This window comes from Salminus brasiliensis, chromosome 9, assembly GCF_030463535.1.
Source record: "Salminus brasiliensis chromosome 9, fSalBra1.hap2, whole genome shotgun sequence".
NCBI lineage: Eukaryota > Metazoa > Chordata > Actinopteri > Characiformes > Bryconidae > Salminus > Salminus brasiliensis.
This window is the reverse complement of record NC_132886.1, coordinates 13,292,725-13,311,996: the sequence shown is the minus strand read 5'-3', so window position 1 is coordinate 13,311,996 and position 19,272 is coordinate 13,292,725. Positions and strand designations below refer to the sequence as shown.

Sequence of the window (19,272 nt, the reverse complement as noted above, 5' to 3'; positions counted from 1 at the left end):
ACAACGATGAACTATGAATCAACTAGCACTCATTAAAAACACAGTTGTATTTATATTATCTACAAATGACATTTTAATTTTTTTTTCATCAGTCATGTTCATCACAGATATCAGTATTTGTAGACATGATTCTGTTTAATGTTTGATTTATGTGATTACCTTGAAAAGTTGTAGTGCTGCTACACTGTTTTATCTGCATAGTAAAGAAACAGCATTCAGTTATATACTGTAGACGTTCCAGCACTTTCTGGCACAGTGCTAGTGCCTCAATAAATATTTTCTTTCTATCACTTCAGATTTAGTTAATTTATGGTTTAATCTTCTGGTTAAATTTGACCAATTTACTATTTTCTATAGCATATATGTGAGTTTTCTGAATTTTAGATGATTTGTTTAAAGTTATTAGTTCTGACTAATCATGTTAAATAAATAAGTGAGCCAATACAGATGATACACATATTCATCAATATTCACACCCAGGGGAAAAATGTTACACAAAATATTATCCTTTTATAAACCTCATCTTTTCCATTTACCGGAGTGTCAGATTTTGCATGTTAATGTTTAAAACCTTCAGAAAATTGGAATAAATATGCAGTAGTTAGAAAGAGTGGGACTTACCGCGACGTAAAACAGAAACCTAATCTTATGTCATTTCAAATAGAGGCTGTAGGTGGGGTTGGATATGGGCAATGACGCGTTTTAACATGTAGCCATCTGCATATTGTCAGTGATCTGGAAGTGTGAAAAAATGCTTTGACATGCAGGACGTGCTTCAGTAAGTCACAGATAAACATTGTACTTAAATATGTGCACCTTTAAAGTCGTGCTTGTGTAAACTGAGGAAATATTTGAGTTGACCACTTGACTTCCAGTTAATGAGGCAGGAGTATGACTGAGGCAGGAGTTTAATGACTGACTATTTCCAAAACATTAAAACATGAGAAACTGAATTTGCAATAAGACTTGACCACAGTAATCAGGATAAAAGCAGGAGACCTGTGAGTAACAGATGGAGAATGAAATAGTAATCGATATGTTACTTTATTTTTAAAATAAAAACATATATCACAATTATAAAAATAGATACATTTCAAACAATACATTTAAACATGTGAAATAAAACAATATAAACACAGTATCTGCATAGAGTGTTGCTGGATCCTTTTCAGGAAACTAATTTGGCGACTAATTACAACAAAATCAGGTTGTTATTATTATTTAAAAAGACCATTATAATCACTCTGAGTGTGACCAGTGAGTGGACATGAGGGAAGAAAGCTGATATTAAAATGTTTCATTTTGAGATTCACTGTACCTTGATACCATGCTGTTCAAGACAAGTCGAGCCCCTGTAATAATGTTTCATTAAACTGTCATCATTAATCTGATCATTATTAAGAAACTGACTTGCTACAGCTTCTTACACAGCTAATGCTTAAATCCTACAGCAAAGAAATAGAAATTCCACATACAGAACATAAAGGTAAAGGTAAAGGTGCACGTATTTGTCACTGTACAGTGTACACTGTACAGCGAAATGTGTCCTCCGCATTTAACCCATCTGGTAGTGAACATACACTCACACACACACATGTGTTAGGGGCAGTGAGTACACACACACACACCCAGAGCGGTGGGCAGCCAACTCCAGCACCCGGGGAGCAGAGAGGGTAAAGGGCCTTGCTCAAGGGCCCAACAGTGGCAGCTTGCCGAGCCCGGGAATCGAACCCACAACCCTGTTATCATATCTCACCCACTAACATTTGCTGCTGAATGAGTGAAAGACAGTTTCATTATGCATGTTTTATTACTATGCTGCCACCTACCGATCAATAATATGCTGACCTGTGAAAGAGAGGACAGATGAGAGAGTGATTACAATGGAAGAGTATAATTCACTCAGCATATCATTCCCTGTCTGCGCAGTCTAACTTCAAGTAAAGCTCGGCTCGACCCGCCATCCCTCAAAATCCATGGAAGACAAGCGTCCAGGCTTTTTTTTGTCCTGGCACCAAAGTGGTGGAACGAACTTCCCCTGGGTGACTGAACGGCAGAGTCGCTTGCTGTCTTCAAATGCAGACTGAAGACCCTCCTCTTCAGAGAATACGTGGGCGAATAGTAGAGTGGTCATCTTATTGACTTGTGTTTAGTAGTAATTAAACTTAGAGGTATCTTTTGCCTATTCAAACTAGCTGAGGTTATCCTTTGGTAAATAGCAAAGCACTTTTGTAAGTCGCTCTGGAGAAGAGCGTCTGCTAAATGCCTTAAATGTAAATGTAAGTGTAAATTTACACAGCCTTCAAAGCCTTCATTTCTGACATTTGCTAAACTCATTTAGTCTCACACACAGGTGAGATGATCAATGGAGCTGAGTTTTTTCCTCCATCATTACTACAGGGGCTGAAGTATGGGTAGAGTTTCTCAGTGAAAGACTGACCAGTGAAAGAGTAGATATGAGACCTGGCCTCCACATCATAAAAGGAGACCAGACCCTCCTCATAATCCACAAACACCCCCACCTTCTGGAGCTTCTTTCTCATTGAGAGGGAAACTCCTGGATCAGCACAAGCCTCATACTCATTCTCATTCTTCAGCCACAAGGTCCAAAATCCATTCTGTTGGGTCAGTTTAATTATCACCTTCCGGTTAATTGACTCTCTGGCTACTCCTAAATCCCATTTAGTTTTCCCGCTGACCTGCACCTCAAAGTAAAATCTCCCTGAGGAAAATCCCTCCTTTCCCAGAACACATGCAGATTTATTAAATCTTCTTTGGTTGTCAGAAAGATTCTGTCTTGTGTCTCCACAGGTCACTTGTTTTCCGTTAGCAGACAGGATGAGGTTAGGATGAGCTGTATCAGGATCCAGAGTCACATCCACTGAGAGAAACACACAGAAGTGAAATATATACTGATCAATTTATCTATAGTTTCATGATTATATATGGTGTGATAAAGATTGTAAAATGTAATTACATGATTAGGATGTTAATAACTGTACCTGCATGCTGCTGAATCTTCTTCAGTTCTGTTGAAACTAAAATATGAGCTAATTACATGTTAAATAAACCCAATTAACAGAACATTGTCTTGTAACCAGTGACAAAAATATTTATGTCTTTGGAAACGTGTAAAACATGAAAGATCCTCACCAGCATTGTTCAGCCACTCAGTTAGTTTCTCATTCAGACTCTTCTGAAGTTGAGACAGTTTTTTCTTCACAGGCTCTACACTCAGATGAGGGTCAATACTCATGTCAGTCCAGTTCTTGGTGTGTAGGGGGCTGCACAGGGATGGGTAAGTCTATAGTCCAACAGGAGAGAGGAGAGATTACTCAGCATGGGCAGTGTTGTTGTGTGATGTGCTGGATTACCACTGAGCACATAGAGGAACACTGACCTGTAGGAGGTGGAGGTGGTCCTCAGTGTGTGAGAGCTGCTCCAGCTCAGTGTCTCTCCTCTTCAGCTCAGTGATTTCCTGCTCCAGCTCTTTAATTAGGTCTTCAGCCTGCCTCTCTGCTGTCTTCTGCCTCTCCTCCATCACCTTAAGCAGCTCAGCCTGGCTTCTCTCAATGGAGCGTATCAGAACAGTGAAGACTTCAACACTGTCTGTGATCTCCTTCTCTGTGTTTCTCTGAGAGAAGAACAACTTTAACTTAATGAAACCCTGCTCCAACCTGTCCTTCCCAACAACCCAGGTGAGAAATGAGCTGAGGAAGATCAAGCCTAAGAAAGCTACAGGTCCTGATGGAATCAGCGCCAGGCTCCTCAAGTCCTGCGCTGATCAGCTGTGCAGGGTAGTTGAGCATATGTTCAACATGAGCCTGAAACTGGGAAGAGTACCACAGCTGTGGAAAACATCTTGTGTGGTACCTGTGCCCAAAACACAGCACCCAAAGGACCTAAACAGCTACAGGCCGGTGGCACTGACTTCCCATCTGATGAAGTCACTGGAGAGGCTGGTCCTCAACCACATCCGCCCTCTGGTGAGCCCATCCATGGACCCTCTTCAGTTCGCCTACCAGCCTGGTGTCGGGGTGGATGATGCTGTCATCTATCTTCTAGCATCTAGCTCTTTCTCACCTGGAGAAGCCCGGCAGCACTGTGAGGATCACCTTCTTCGATTTCTCCAGTGCTTTTAACACCATACAGCCAGGGCTCCTAAAGGGCAAGCTGGGACATTGTGGAGTGGACAGTCACCTGTCAAACTGGATACTGGACTACCTCAACAACCGACCACAGTATGTGAGGGCACGGGACTGTGTCTCTGACTTGGTGGTCAGCAGCACAGGAGCCCCTCAAGGAACGGTCTTGGCACCGTTCCTCTTCACCCTGTACACTGCTGACTTCATGTACAGCTCACCGACCTGTCACCTCCAGAAGTTCTCTGATGACTCAGCGATCGTCGGCCTCATATCCAATGAGGAGGACAGCGAGTACAGAGAACTTATTCAGGACTTTGTGGACTGGTGTCTGCAGAACCATCTGCAGATAAACGCTGGAAAAACCAAAGAACTGGTAGTGGATTTCCGCAGGTGCAGACACCCCCCTCCATCAGTGAACATCCGGGGTATGAACATCGAGAGTGTGGACTCTTATAAATACCTGGGTGTTCATCTGAACAACAAACTGGACTGGTCAGTCAACACTGCTGCACTCTACAAGAAAGGCCAGAGCAGACTCTACCTGCTGAGGAGATTGAGGTCCTTTGGAGTGCAGAGAGCGCTCCTGAGGACGTTCTTCGACACAGTGGTGGCATCTGCCATCTTTTATGGAGTGGTCTGCTGGGGCAGTAGCATCTCGACGGCAGATAAGAAGAGACTGGACAAACTCATAAAGAGGGCCGGCTCTGTCCTGGGGTGCTTCTTAGACCCAGTGCAGGTGGTGGGAGACAGGAGGATGACAACCAAGCTGGCATCCATGCTGGAGAACAGCTCCCACCCCATGCATGAGACTCTGGCAGCACTGGGCAGCTCCTTTAGTGACCGGCTGCTTCACCCCAAGTGTGTGAAGGAGCGGTATCGCAGGTCCTTCCTTCCTGCTGCCGTCAGACTACACAACCAACACTGCTCCCAGAGGACCACATACACACACACTTAACTACACACACATGTTCATGTTCAGGGAATACTATGTGCAATATCCCCCCCATGTGCAATTAAGTCTTTTGCTGTAAATAATATTGTTTATTGCTTTTTTAATTCTTATTTATATTGTGTACATAGTGTAAATTATTTATCTAAATTTTTGTAACTGAGTGTCCTGCTATCCCTTTCTGCTGTCACACTGTGAATTTCCCCACTGCGGGACTAATAAAGGACTATCTTATCTTATCTTATCACAGTGAAGATATGATTAATACCAATCAGAACTGCAGAATGATGAAGTTACTCTGTATATCCAGAGTTTCACTCACTTTTCTGAGCTCTACTGAGTGCTTGATCTCTTTGATCTTCTTCAGTCTGTCTTGGATCATCTTCTGCACATCGGCCTGTGTCTCTCCCAGCTGTGTCTGTGAGCAGAGAGGATTTTTATGTTTAATTAATTATTTTAGTACAATTATTTTTCTATTCTTCATTATAAGGTTACTGCATGTTGACTGTTGATTTACAATGTGAAAAGTGTTAAATTATTTCTCACCCTTATTTGTTCATTCTCCTCCTCAATAGGAACAGTGTTGTGATTCTTGTGTTCTCCCTCAGTACAGAACTGACATACACACGTCTGGTCATCTCTACAGAACAGCTCCAGGGGTCTCTCGTGCTTTTGGCAAATGTAGTCCCCCACATTCTCCACTGGATCAATTAGCTTGTGATTCCTGAGTGTCCCGACTGTGTGTAACTCTAGATGAGTCTTACAAAACGTTGCTCCACAGTTCAGACAGGACTTGAAGGCCTTGAGCTTCTGTCCAGTGCAGACGTCACAAAGAACTTCAGGTTTATCTGGAACACTTTTTTTCTTGAAGTGATCTGCAATCTCTCTCAGTGTTGTATTGATCTTCAGCTCTGGTCTCTTGGTGAACTCCTCTTTACATAATGGACAGTGACAGTGTTGAGTGTTGTTCCAGTATTGTGTGAGGCAGGTTTTACAGAAGTTGTGTCCACATGGAGTAGAAACCGGATCAGTGAACATGTCCAGGCAGATACAGCACTGGAACTGATCTCCACCTCCAACTTTATCGGAAACATGAAAACAGTTAACATTAACATTATAAAGCTTACTTGCAATGTGGTAGACTCTGTATCTAATCAGCTTATGATACGGCTATATTAGCTGTTGTTCAGACTTTATGATTTGAGTGAATTTGTAAAGAATACATTTCATTTTACATTTCAGTTTATGTATTTACTCCATTAGAGAGCGGCAGAGCTAGAGTTTTATTTAACTCTGGACCTGTGAGGAAAACCAACCTGTATTTACTGAATATACAACATAGACAAAATGATGAGTTGTGTAACTTACACTGCTCTTGATAATCCATACTCTTTCTTCTGCCTTGTCTTGGTTGTGGTGATGATGATTCAGCCATTTCCCTTTTCCTTTTAAACCCTTTTCAGTTTTAGCAAGAAATAACATTTTTAACAAGATTAAGGTCATCCTTTCTGGCCATTGAAACAGCAGTTCAACAGGATATAGGTCTGTGGCAGTGAACACACACACACATGTGCAAGAACACTTTAGCTGTTTTTTTAATTATTAGTCCTCAGCCTCAGTTTACACGTTTAACACTATGAGGTATAACTGTCTGATTCGTCTGTTTGTCAGAACTGAATGTATCTACCTTAGATGTTGAAACAGTTTCTGTTTAGAACTGTTCCTTTAAGCATTTGCACATAAATGAGACAGTGGAGGTTTACAGATCCAGATTACAGTCTTATTTATATCTCGTCTTCAGTCTAATGTAATAAGGGCAAACCTTCACTGAACATTTCACAGGTCTCAGATCAGAACCTGCAATCATCATTCACAGTTTCTCAGTTCTTGCTCTACCTGTTTGGGTATTCACGCTTCACTAAAACTCACCTCTGTACTACTAGCACTGTGATAACACCCCACCTCAATTAAATACTCTGTTTACTCTAATAATGCTTACAATCTTCATAAAACAGTACAATACATTTTTTAATACATATTTGTTACAATACAAGTTTGTTACAAATGACTATTTGTTTATTTCTGACGTTTACTCAGATCAGTCCACCATGATAAATCACACACTGATAAAACTGCTGAACTATTAATCGTTCCCTGAGGTGCATACCTTTATTTCTCCTTCTTCCCTTTAGTTGATGTGTCAGAGTTGTCCGTGTTGAATCTCGTCTCAGACATTAAAGCAGCTAAAATCAAATCTTTTGGTGAAGCACACAGTCCCAGTTCAGTGTGAGCTTCCTGATCCATACACTTTCATTTTCTTTTAATTAGAGTGATGTCACTGCTCAGCTGTGTTATCAGAACTGCAATGTGTTTTTATGAACATTTTAATAGAATAGTGTGAAATGATAATGTGTTGAATTAAAAATGATCTTACTACTTTTTTTTATATGTGTAACAGGTGATTAATTTATTTTCTACAGCATCACTTGATCCTAAATGTTGTACAATTCAGTACAATTCAGTGATTTAGGCCAGACTACCTGATCATAGCACCAGAAGCCACTGGATCTCCTTAAATTTGGAATTGGTGTCTTTGCACTTTTATATGGACGCAGGCTTTTATTGAGGTCATTGAGGCCTTTTTATTATGTCCTATTTTTGGGATCTAAAAATGGTAAATTGTGTTAAATGTCAAGAAATTCATTTTGACTTGATATCAGTGTTTGCTTGTGCAATGTGACGCCAATGTAAATGTCATATCTCTGCTGACCTCAGTGGGGAGCCAATGCACAAGGGCTGGGCTCCGCCCCTCACCTGAGGCTCGACTGCAGGCTTGTGGTGCTTGTGGACACTCTGCTTGTTTTTGCTACTGGAGTATGGATTTGTCTTTGATGACCTGCCTGTCTGTGTTTTGACCCCTGCATGTCCTGACGATGAGTTGTCTTAGCCCTAATAAAGTGCTTTTGCACATGCAGCCTGCCTCAACCACTTTGTCACAGAAGACTCCACCCTTGAATGTTGCAGCAAGGGACATCCTTCCCAAGGCCATCTCCTCACCACCTGAGGACCCAAAGCAGTGGGGAGTGTTTAGAGGTGAGTGCCTTAGCTATCTGGCCCCCTTTTCGGAGTTGTTTTAGTCAGAGGAAGGCAAAGTAGGTTTCGTAGTTCTACTTCTATGATGGCCTGCCTTGGGCTGGGCGGTTTAGATATGGCTACTCACCTCTTTTAGCCTGTTTTGGGACATCCTCTGTTTTTAATCCAGAGGAGGCTTCCCAACATAATTTTTTGGGGGGCTATACCACTCTCAGGCCAGGCCTGGGGACACAAGGAATAGGGAGACCACAGGGCTGCCAAGTGCCCCGGTGGAGACCTACAAGCCGGATGGGTAGTTCAAGGTGCCTGCTCCAGTGTTGACGGTCCCGTCCACTCCTGATCCATTTCCAGATGCTCCGAACTATGTTTCTCACCAGGCTGGAGCTTTGGATCTTCGCCTGGTGCCCTATTATCATTCCCATTCAGACATCAGTAAAATCGCATCCTATGCCCAAGACGACCGTTTTGCACTATGCTACAGCTGACTGGTGTGCTTGCTTATTTTTACATGCATCAAACCCTGTCACATGGCCTGGGCCCTAAACAGGCTGAGCTCATTCGAAACATTCGGCCATGATATTCTGATATGACTGTGTTATTGTTTTTTTCAAATGATTGCTGTAGACATTTTAATTGGCAGAGTCTGGGATTTGTTGTGAAAGCCTTTAGTTATAAAGACAACAGAGTGAAGTAATTATTTGCAGTGAATGAAAAACTCACAGAAACTCTCAGGAGCTAGTCTTCCTTTATCAGTTCATTGTTAGAGATTTACAAATCTAAAAAAGATTACTACAGTTAAGAGTAAATATTTATGTGTTTGATTATTCTTATTTTTTATCACAGAAAATGTGTGATCCTGATTTTAAAAAGACAGCTTATCAAATCTCTGTGTCAAACACAGTTGTCAGTAAAAGAAATGCTTAGTCTTTGATTGTTTAAGGATTTGTAAAAAGGCAAGCCTAAAATGTACTACTCAATAATTAAGCATTTTTAGTTTTTTTATGTTTATGAGATAATTTTTTTCAGGTTACATACTATATGTCCAAATTATTACATACTATATGTCCAAATACTATATGTCCTTCTAATAAATGCATTTAGCAACTCTATTTGCACCTGTTAAGGACACAGATGTGCAAATGTGCACAGACATGGTTTGTCTAGTCCCTGTAGAGATGTATTGTCAATAGAATAGCACTCTCAGTAGCAGATAAACATGTACCCCCTGGGACCATGTCTAATGCCAGGTGTGGGCCAGAAGGGTATAAAGCCCCCAGCACTATTCTGTGCAGCAGTGGAAATGTGTTCTCTGGAATGATGGTGCTCCGTCCAATAATTTGGGATGAGGTGGGGACTTCACTAACTCTGTTGTCACAGAATACAATCAAATCCTCACAGCAATTCTTCAAAATCTAGTTGAAAGCCTTCTTGGAACAGTAGAGACAGTTACTCCAACCAATAAAGGATGAACTTATTCAGTCTTATGCACAGGTGAGATGATCAGTGGAGCTGAATTTTTACCTCCATCATTTCTGCAGGGACTGAAGAACGGGTAGAGTTTCTCAGTGAAAGACTGACCAGTGAAAGAGTAGATAAGAGTCCTGGCCTCCACATCATAAAAGGAGACCAGACCCTCCTCATAATCCACAAACACCCCCACCTTCTGGGGCTTCTTTCTTAGGATGAGGGGGACTGGATGACCTGCACAAGCCTCATACTGTTTCCCATTCCTCAGCCACACAGTCCAGAATCCATTCTGTGGGGTCAGCATAATGTTCTCTTTCCTGTTAATGGACTCTCTAGCTACTCCTAAATCCCAGTCAGTCTTCCTCCTGACCTGCACCTCATAGCAAAACTTCCCGGAGGAGAATCCCTCCTTTCCTAGAACATTAGCACAACAATTAAATCTCTCTGGGTTGTCAGGAAGCTTTTGTCTTGTGTCTCCATGTGTCACTTGTTTTCCATCAGCAGACAGGATGAGTTTGGGGAAAGCTGTATCAGGATCCAGAGTCACATCCACTGAGAAAAACACAGAGTATGATATGAGTGTGCAGGTAATGTATAGTGTCCTTCATAATGTTTGGGACAAAGGTAATTTTTTTTTTATATGCCCCTCTGCCCCACAGTTTAAATTGGCAAAGCAAACCAATCAGGCCTTAAAGGACACTTTCCAGACTTAAATTTAATTATACATTTCAGTTTTACTTTTTATTATATAGTCCCCTCATTTCAGGGACATTTGGCTTCCGATGTTCAGGTTTATGTTTATGATTACTTATGTGTGTTCTATTGCTCTAAGCTTTCAAACACCTTTGAAGACTGTAGTTGCCATTATTCAACATGATGATAAGAGCAGTGCCAATGAAAGTCAAAGAAGCTAAAGTATTTATGAGACTGAAAAACAAGAATAACACCATTATAGACATCGGTCAAACCATTAAGAAGATGATAGCTCATGGATAGCTCATTAATTATAACTGGGCTGGTAGGCCAAGGAAGACCTACACTGCTGTTAAAAGAACAATCCTCACTAAGTTTTAAAAAATCCTGGCATATGGGTGGGTAGAGTTAGGATAATCCTATGGGCTTGTGACTGACAGGAACCCAAAAAAAATGTATTAGAACTTTATAAAAATGTTTATTTCTTCCACATTAAATTATTAAACTTTCATCAATAATATAACCTATTATTTAAAACATTTAAACATATTTCTTTTTTTTTTGTTGGCAAAAAGTAAACAATCAGAGCCTCTGCACAATTTGATGCAACAGTTCTGCCTGCCCTCAAAACAGGTGCAAATTGTACTTGCGAGCAGCGCCTCCAGTTGAGAGAGAAGCTTCATGTTGCATTCAAAAGAAAAACCTTGTTACCACAAAAGCAAAGAAAGAAAAAACCTGATGACAGTATTTAACAACTGTTCACAACGAAAGGTGGTTGTAGTGGGTGTGAAAGGTAGGAATGAACCTGTTAGGTTAGTCCACAGTGAAACAGGATAATATTAGTTATTATCTTCACAGAAAATATCACTCCGCTTTTAGTAAATTTGCATTTAATCAATGCAGGCTGAGGTCTCTGCCTCTGCCCTGTGCCAGGACAGGGCAGAAGCAGCTCCAGGCTCAACAGCCTGGCCAGTTTCCAGTAAATGCTTCCAAAACTCTGGGTTGGGTGGCACTGCATCCTACAGCAAGATAATGATTAAACATACCTCCAAGGCAGCGCTGCTAAGGTGTTTGTCTAAGTAAAAATTAGAAACTGCTTCCCAGTCACATGTGCTTCATATGCTGAAGGGAAAACTGAAGGAAAAAAGGCCCAGAAACAAGCAAGAGCTGATGACGGCTGCATCAAGGATTGAGAAAGCATCACCAGAGAAGATTTGATGTCAGTTATTGCATGCAAGAGATATGCAGTGAAGTACAAAAGAAGACTGCTTTAATGTACCTTTTCTTGATATGTCCCAACCTTTATGGTGCCCTGAAATGAGGGGGACTGTGTGTACAAAATAGTACAAATACCCTTAAATTAAGGTCTGGAATGTGTACTTTAATCAGGTCTGATTGGTCTAAATTGGAATGTTAAACTGTCAAACAGAGATGCATGTCAAGGAAAAATGTGTCCCAGACATTATGAAGAAAACTTTGTAAACAGTTTGTAAATAGTTTATGGACTATTTACAGTTTATGGTTTAGTTTATGGATGCAATTTTTCTTCATACAGGTCATAATGATTAAGAGACAATAGCCAGAGATTAGACTGTACCTGCATACTGCTGAATCCTCCTCAGTTCTGTTGAGTTTAATTACAATAAAAGCTGAGATTCAGTATCAATATTTTAATTAGTTTATGTAACATGTTTATCTTGGAAACATGTACAATATGAAGGTTCCTCACCTGCTTCTCTGATCTTCTCATTTAGAGTTTTAGTGAGTTCTTCATTCAGTCTCTTCTGAAGTTGAGACAGAGCGTTCTTCACAGGCTCTTTATGCATATAGGTCCAGTTCTTGGTGTGTAGGGGGCTGCACAGGGATGGGTAAATCTACAGTCCAGCAGGAGAGGAGAGATCACTCAGCATGGGCAGTGTTGTTGTGTGATGTGCTGGATTACCACTGAGCACATAGAGGAACACTGACCTGTAGGAGGTGGAGGTGGTCCTCAGTGTGTGAGAGCTGCTCCAGCTCAGTGTCTCTCCTCTTCAGCTCAGTGATTTCCTGCTCCAGCTCTTTAATGAGGTCTTCAGCCTGCCTCTCTGCTGCCTTCTGCCTCTCCTCCATCACCTCAAGCAGCTCAGCCTGGCTTCTCTCAATGGAGCGTATCAGAGCGGTGAAGACTTCAACACTGTCTGTGATCTCCTTCTCTGTGTTTCTCTGAGAGAAGAACAACTTTAACTTAATGAAATCACAGTGAAGATATGATTAATACCAATCAGAACTGCAGAATGATGAAGTTACTCTGTATATCCAGAGTTTCACTCACTTTTCTGAGCTCTACTGAGTGCTTGATCTCGTTGATCTTCTTCAGTCTGTCTTGGATCATCTTCTGCACATCGGCCTGTGTCTCTCCCAGCTGTGTCTGTGAGCAGAGAGGAAATGCTTGATTTTATATTTAATTGTTTATGTTCAATTACTCTTTAAAATCCAAGACTTGTTCATGAAATATTTCATGTTTATTTGTTATCCACATTATAAGGACTCTGCATGTTATTTATCTCTTGTCTCAGACATTCACTTAACATCCTCACAGGTCTCAGATCAGATACTGTAATTATCATTCAGTTTTTCAGTTCCTGCTCTTTTTGGTCTGGATCTTCATGCTTCACTCAAAACTCGTTGTACCACTGTAATACTAACACTGTGTTTATTAACACAACAACAGAGAACTTTAACTCTGTTCATTCTAATAATGCTTCCTAGCTCCACAAAGCAGCACAATATATATGTTAATATATATTGTTATAAGTGTTAGAATGATTGTGTTGTCAGTTCAGTCCACCAAGTAAAATCACACACTGATACAACTGCTAAACTATGAATCAATCACTGAAGTACATACCTTTATTTTTCTCGCTTACCTTTTGGTGAAGTGTCAGAATCTGTGTTTAGTCTCCTTCTAGATATTGAATATCCTGCTGCTAAAATCAACTCTTCTGGTGAAGCAGACAGTGCTAGTTTAGTGGACTTTTCCCTATTCATACACTTTCACTTTCTCTCAGGGTATTATCACTTCCCTGCAGTGGTATAAGTACTGGAATGTGTGTTATGTACAGTCTGTAAAGAATAACATATTTGGTCTGAGCAATAATAAGCAGTTGTTGTACACACGTGTTGAATTGTGCTGATTTACAATGATATTGTCTCCCTTATCTGTATCCATCTGTAGCAGGTGATTTATTTATTTCCTAAATGTTGCATATAATATTTCAGTGAATCAGATACGCTTCCCTGATCTTAGCATCATGAGCCACTGGCTTTTTACTGCTTGAGGTGTTTTTGAAAGGACTTCTCTTGAAAGGAGACTCATGACCACCGTCTTTCAGTTGCAATCATGAAACATTTTATTCCAATCAAAAGTACAGTGTGGAGTGAGCCTGCCAATTCTCTGTGCCCATCTGCTCTCTCTCTAGACAAAGGAACACCTCAAGTTTTATACCCTACTACACATCATATGTGGTTGTACTGTTTCCATATATAGGATGTCACTGTCGAACCCATGAGGGGTGTAAATCAACCCCCACCATTGCATCCCCCAACATACATAGTACAAATGAAGACACAGCTGAATCGACTCAACTCCATACCATTCCTTTAGGCCTGTAAACACCCGCATAGCTAATGAATATACTACATGCTCCCCTAAAGCTTTAGCTGGATCTGATTGATTACGCTTTGACCATGTTTACACCTGGTCAGGTTACACTGGAGGTCCCTTTGAACATCAAGTGTAAACGCATGTGACTAAAATCTAATCAGGATACAATCCAGACACTAGTCACATGAAGGGACCAGGTCTCTTCTCTTTTCCTTATAGGCTGCAGATACAGACCTAAGTGTGTCCAAAAGTCCAAAACATCCTCTCCATAGTACACACACACCTCTTCTATAGCCAAGAGTCCTGCAGCGCCTCTACTTCCTGAGGAGACTGTGGAAAGCTCATATTCTCCCTCCCATCATTACCATGTTACAGAGATGAGTATCCTGAGCAGCTGCATCCCTGTCTGGTTTGGGAATTGCAACATCTCTGACCATAAGATCCTACAGTGAGGACAGTTGAGATGATCACTGTGGTCTCCCTCCCACCATGAACATTTACACCATGCATCTGCAAAGCCACCAGCATTGTGGATGACTCCACTCACCCCTCACACAGACTCTTTTCACTGCTGCCGACTGGAAGATTGTACCGGAGCATCTGAGCCATCATTGACACACTCAAAGAGCTACTACCCCCATTCTGTCAGATTTCTCAACACACAATGACTGAGCTGAGACCCCTGCTCACCTCACGCAGACACACACACACACTCTCACATACTTCATACACACTCACATACACATCTCTATTAATGCTCCCACCATGTGCCTACTTGCTGCTAAAAACTGTATACATGAGAACTGGTCTCTTCTATTTCAGTAAGCGCTGTGTTCACGAATGTTATAAGCTGACTACGTATAGCTACGTCATAACTTGTTACGTACCTCTGCACTTTATCCCCACCACACACATTCAGTACTGAGTACACTGTCTGTCTATTTACTGTGTCTGATGTCTGCTGTATTAATCGTATTTATTGTATTGTTCTGGTTCCATGTTTAAACTTTCATGTTTAAACTTTATGAATCTGTACTGTATTGTTTATGTTTCACAATGACACATTCCTGACACAAATATGCAAATGTAGACACACAGCTTGTCTCTGTGGAGAAGTATTGTCAATAGAATAACACTCTCTGGAGCAGATAAACATTAACTGTTGGCATCATGCATAAAGCCAGGTGTGGGCTACACGGGTATAAAGCTTTCCAGCTTTAAGTTGTGGAGCAGTGGAACTGTGCTTACTGGAATGATGGTGCTTCATCCAATTCTTTTGGGATGAGTTGGGGATGAGGTGGGGTGGTGATCATCCAACATCCAGACCTCAATAATGCTCTAGTCACATCTAGTGTCCAGGTACAGGTATGTGCTGCTTGATTACGTATGTGAATAAACACTATTAGAAAAATAATGAGTATTTAATAGTGAGGGAAACATTCTCACTATGTTACAGTGCTGTGATATTTTCACCAGAAAATACAAATACTCTTTTTTCATTTCTGACATTTGCTGGAGTGGAAAACTCATTTAGTTTTACACACGGGTAAGATGACCAGTGGAGCTGAATTTTTACCTCCACAATTAGGAAAAGGACCAAAGTATGGGTAGAGTTTCTCAGTGAAAGACTGACCAGTGAAAGAGTAGATATGAGACCTGGCCTCCACATCATAAAAGGAGACCAGACCCTCCTCATAATCCAAGAACACCCCCACCTTCTGGGGCTTCTCTTTTAGGGGGAGGGGGACTGAGGGGCCAGCAAGGGCCTCATACTCATTCTCATTCCTCAGCCACACAGTCCAGAATCCATTCTGTGGAGTCAGTGTAATCTGACCCTTTCTGTTAATGGACTCTCTGGCCACTCCTAAATCCCAGTCCGTCTTCCCGCTGACCTGGACCTCAAAGTAAAATCTCCCTGAGGAGAATCCCTCCTTTCCCAGAACACAGGTACACTGATTAAATCTCTCTGGGTTGTCAGGAAGATTCTGTCTTGTGTCTCCACAGGTCACTTGTTTTCCATCAGCAGACAGGATGAGGTCAGGATGAGCTGTGTCAGGATTCAGAGCCACATCCACTGAGAAAAACACACGGAGAGTGAAATGAGAATGCAGTTAATAAATGAATGAATTATCATGTGGATGAGTTTGTCTTTATCTTATCATGTAGATCCATGGTTGGATGTGGTGTCATGAAGATTTTGAAATGGAAAAAATGATTAAGAGATGAAATAGCCAGAGATTTGACTGTACCTGCACACTGCTGAATCTTCTTCAGTTCTGTTGAGTTTAATTACAATAACAGATGAGTGCGATTCATCATATTTTAAATGGTTCATTTGAATCTAATCTTTGATCTAATTAACAGAGTAAATGTTTGTGTTTGTTAGCAATTTTACAGCTAACCCATAAGAAAAAATCTGCTAGTTGTATGTCTTAGAAACATGCACATTTTGAAAGTTTCTCACCGTTTTTTCTCAACCTCTCAGTAAGTTCTTCATCCAGACTCTTCTTAAGTTCAGACAGAGCGCTTCTCACAGTCTCTACACTCAGATGAGGGTCAATACTTATGTCAGTCCAGTTCTTGGTGTGTAGGGGGCTGCACAGGGATGGGTAAGTCTACAGTCCAGCAGGTGAGAGGAGAGATTACTCAGCATGGGCAGTGTTGTTGTGTGATGTGCTGGATTACCACTGAGCACATAGAGGAACACTGACCTGTAGGAGGTGGAGGTGGTCCTCAGTCTGTGAGAGCTGCTCCAGCTCAGTGTCTCTCCTCTTCAGCTCAGTGATTTCCTGCTCCAGCTCTTTAATGAGGTCTTCAGCCTGAGTTTCTGCTGCCTTCTGCTTCTCCTCCATCACCTCAAGCAGCTCAGCCTGGCTTCTCTCAATGGAGCGTATCAGAGCAGTGAAGACTTCAACACTGTCTGTGATCTCCTTCTCTGTGTTTCTCTGAGAGAAGAACAACTTTAACTTAATGAAATCACAGTGAAGATATGATTAATACCAATCAGAACTGCAGAATGATGAAGTTACTCTGTATATCCAGAGTTTCACTCACTTTTCTGAGCTCTACTGAGTGCTTGATCTCGTTGATCTTCTTCAGTCTGTCTTGGATCATTCGCTGCACATCGGCCTGTGTCTCTCCCAGCTGTGTCTGTGAGCAGAGAGGATTTTTATGTTAAGATTTTGATTCATGTTTTATTACATTTTAATTAATTATTTTTTCTTTCTTGCAATATGAGGACACTGCATGTTGACTGTCGATTAATTAAAGGTGTAATGTGTCTCTCACCCTTATCTGTCCACTCTCCTCCTCAATAGGAACAGTGTTGTGATTCTTGTGGTCAGTCTCAGTACAGAACTGACACACACACGTCTGGTCATCTCTACAGAACAGCTCCAGGGGTCTCTCGTGCTTTTGGCAAATGTAGTCCTCCACATTCTCCACTGGATCAATTAGCTTGTGATTCCTGAGTTTCCCAACTGTGTGTAGCTCTAGATGAGTCTTACAAAACGTTGCTCCACAGTTCAGACAGGACTTGAAGGCCTTCAGCTTCTGTCCAGTGCAGACGTCACAAAGAACTTCAGGTTTATCTGGAACACTCTTCTTCTTGAAGTGATCTGCAACCTCTCTCAGTGTTGTATTGATCTTCAGCTCTGGTCTCTTGGTGAACTCCTCTTTACATAATGGACAGTGACAGTGTTGAGTGTTGTTCCAGTGTTGTGTGAGGCAGGTTTTACAGAAGTTGTGTCCACATGGAGTAGAAACTGGATCAGTGAACACGTCCAGACAGATAGAACACTGGAACTGATCTTCAGACAGGAGACTGCTGGAGTCACAGCCAACTGTGTTAGAAATATGAAAGCAATAAACATCAACATTATACCGTACAAAAAAGTAACAGGTGCAATTTGGTGGACTCATATCATTAACACTTCATGATTTGAGTGAATCTGTGAGGATTACATTATTTTCCTACCTACTTGCATTTACTAGATACACAACACAGTTCAGCTGGAAGTTTAATACACAGATAAGTTTTCTTTTCATGGCTGGTTTCACTTACACTGTTCTGGATGAGTCGCACGCTTACCTTTGCCTTGTCTTGATTGTGGTAATGAAGATTCGTCCATTTTCTTCCTCCTTCTAAACCCTTTTTAGTCTCAGTGAAGAAATCACATCACTCAGTTCACACACTTCCTTAACACTTCTTTAGTTTACAACAGGAGATGCAGATAGAGCACCTGGCTATTGATGACAGCATTGTGGGTTCAATACCAGTGCTCAGCAAGCTGCCACTGTTGGGCCCTTGAGCGAGACCTTGCTCCCTCCCTGCTCCAAAAGCGCTGCAGCAATGGCTGTCACTGTGTGTGTTTGATCACTAGTGTGGAAGTGTGTGTTCGCTGCATGGATGGGTTAAAAGCAGAGGCCAAAGTCCTTCTGTGTCCAGCACTAATGGTGAATATGGTTGTCTTGCCTTGTCTTAGGTTAATATTGCTGCCAAACACTGGAATCTCATCTTGATAAAACCAGATTTTTTTATTTGTTAAAAAATATAAATATATATAAAACAAGTTAAAGAAAATACTCTGACATACATAAAGCTTATTTCTCTAAAACTGGAACAGTACACTCACCTGATTTGGTTATAGACTAAAGGAAGTCATAGCATGTGCTAAAATACACTCATACATACATTCCCCTGCATATACATATATATATATATATATATTTTATAAAGGGTTGAAATATGTTCCTGGGTCTGTGTGGAGATGAGTCCGGTCACAGTCTAGGTCCAGCGTTTGTTCGCAACGTCAGCCGAACGTAAATCAAGCTAATTTAGTTTTTCAAAAACTATTTCTTGAATCATCTTCACATAATATTTCTGTAGCTCATTAACTGTAGCTCATCATCAGTTACAGTTTCTCAGGTTGTTTGGGTGTTCACGATTCACACAGAGCTCATCTCTGGAGCATTCCCACTGCGTTAGCTACACCACAGACCACAGCCTGGTCAACTACACTATGAATTCATGGGTAAATACCTTTATTTCCCTCCTTTTCCGTTGGTAGAAGTGTCAGAGATGTCTGTGTTTAGTCTCTTCTTACAGTTACTGAATATGCAGCAGCTAAAATAACGTGTACGGTGAAGCAGACCACGCTAGTCAGTGTGAGCTTCCTCATTTATACACTTTCACTTTCTCTCAACTAGTGATGTCACTGCTCTGCTGCTTAACTGCTGCACTCTACACACACACACACACACACACACACACACACACACTT

At 41.3% G+C, this 19,272-nt stretch overlaps 3 protein-coding genes across 4 annotated transcripts; all 3 read right to left on the bottom strand.

Annotated features, from left to right (window-relative positions):
* Nucleotides 1-2,333: 2,333 nt before the first annotated feature.
* Nucleotides 2,334-6,538, bottom strand: LOC140562089 (E3 ubiquitin-protein ligase TRIM21-like). 2 transcript variants are annotated; one of them, XM_072687489.1, is made up of 7 exons: nucleotides 6,433-6,538; nucleotides 5,641-6,167; nucleotides 5,417-5,512; nucleotides 3,401-3,634; nucleotides 3,154-3,304; nucleotides 3,003-3,050; nucleotides 2,334-2,881 (listed from the first exon to the last, which is right to left on the bottom strand). In XM_072687489.1, the coding sequence occupies exons 1-7, from the start codon at nucleotides 6,527-6,529 to the stop codon at nucleotides 2,334-2,336; spliced, it is 1,701 nt and encodes a 566-aa protein (XP_072543590.1). In that variant the 5' UTR covers nucleotides 6,530-6,538. The 2 variants fall into 2 exon arrangements, with proteins under 2 accessions (XP_072543590.1, XP_072543589.1); XM_072687488.1 differs by having other exon boundaries at nucleotides 5,641-6,173; nucleotides 6,463-6,529.
* Nucleotides 6,539-9,359: 2,821 nt separating this feature from the next.
* LOC140562381 (E3 ubiquitin-protein ligase TRIM21-like) lies at nucleotides 9,360-11,365 on the bottom strand. Its single transcript, XM_072687994.1, has 2 exons — nucleotides 11,265-11,365; nucleotides 9,360-10,256 (listed from the first exon to the last, which is right to left on the bottom strand). The coding sequence occupies exons 1-2, from the start codon at nucleotides 11,363-11,365 to the stop codon at nucleotides 9,659-9,661; spliced, it is 699 nt and encodes a 232-aa protein (XP_072544095.1). The 3' UTR covers nucleotides 9,360-9,658.
* Nucleotides 11,366-13,724: 2,359 nt separating this feature from the next.
* LOC140562087 (E3 ubiquitin-protein ligase TRIM39-like) lies at nucleotides 13,725-19,160 on the bottom strand. Its single transcript, XM_072687487.1, has 7 exons — nucleotides 18,081-19,160; nucleotides 17,279-17,832; nucleotides 17,045-17,140; nucleotides 16,702-16,935; nucleotides 16,455-16,605; nucleotides 16,240-16,266; nucleotides 13,725-16,064 (listed from the first exon to the last, which is right to left on the bottom strand). Exons 1-7 carry the CDS (start codon nucleotides 18,118-18,120, stop codon nucleotides 15,517-15,519), a joined length of 1,650 nt encoding a protein of 549 aa, XP_072543588.1. The 5' UTR covers nucleotides 18,121-19,160; the 3' UTR covers nucleotides 13,725-15,516.
* Nucleotides 19,161-19,272: the final 112 nt, after the last annotated feature.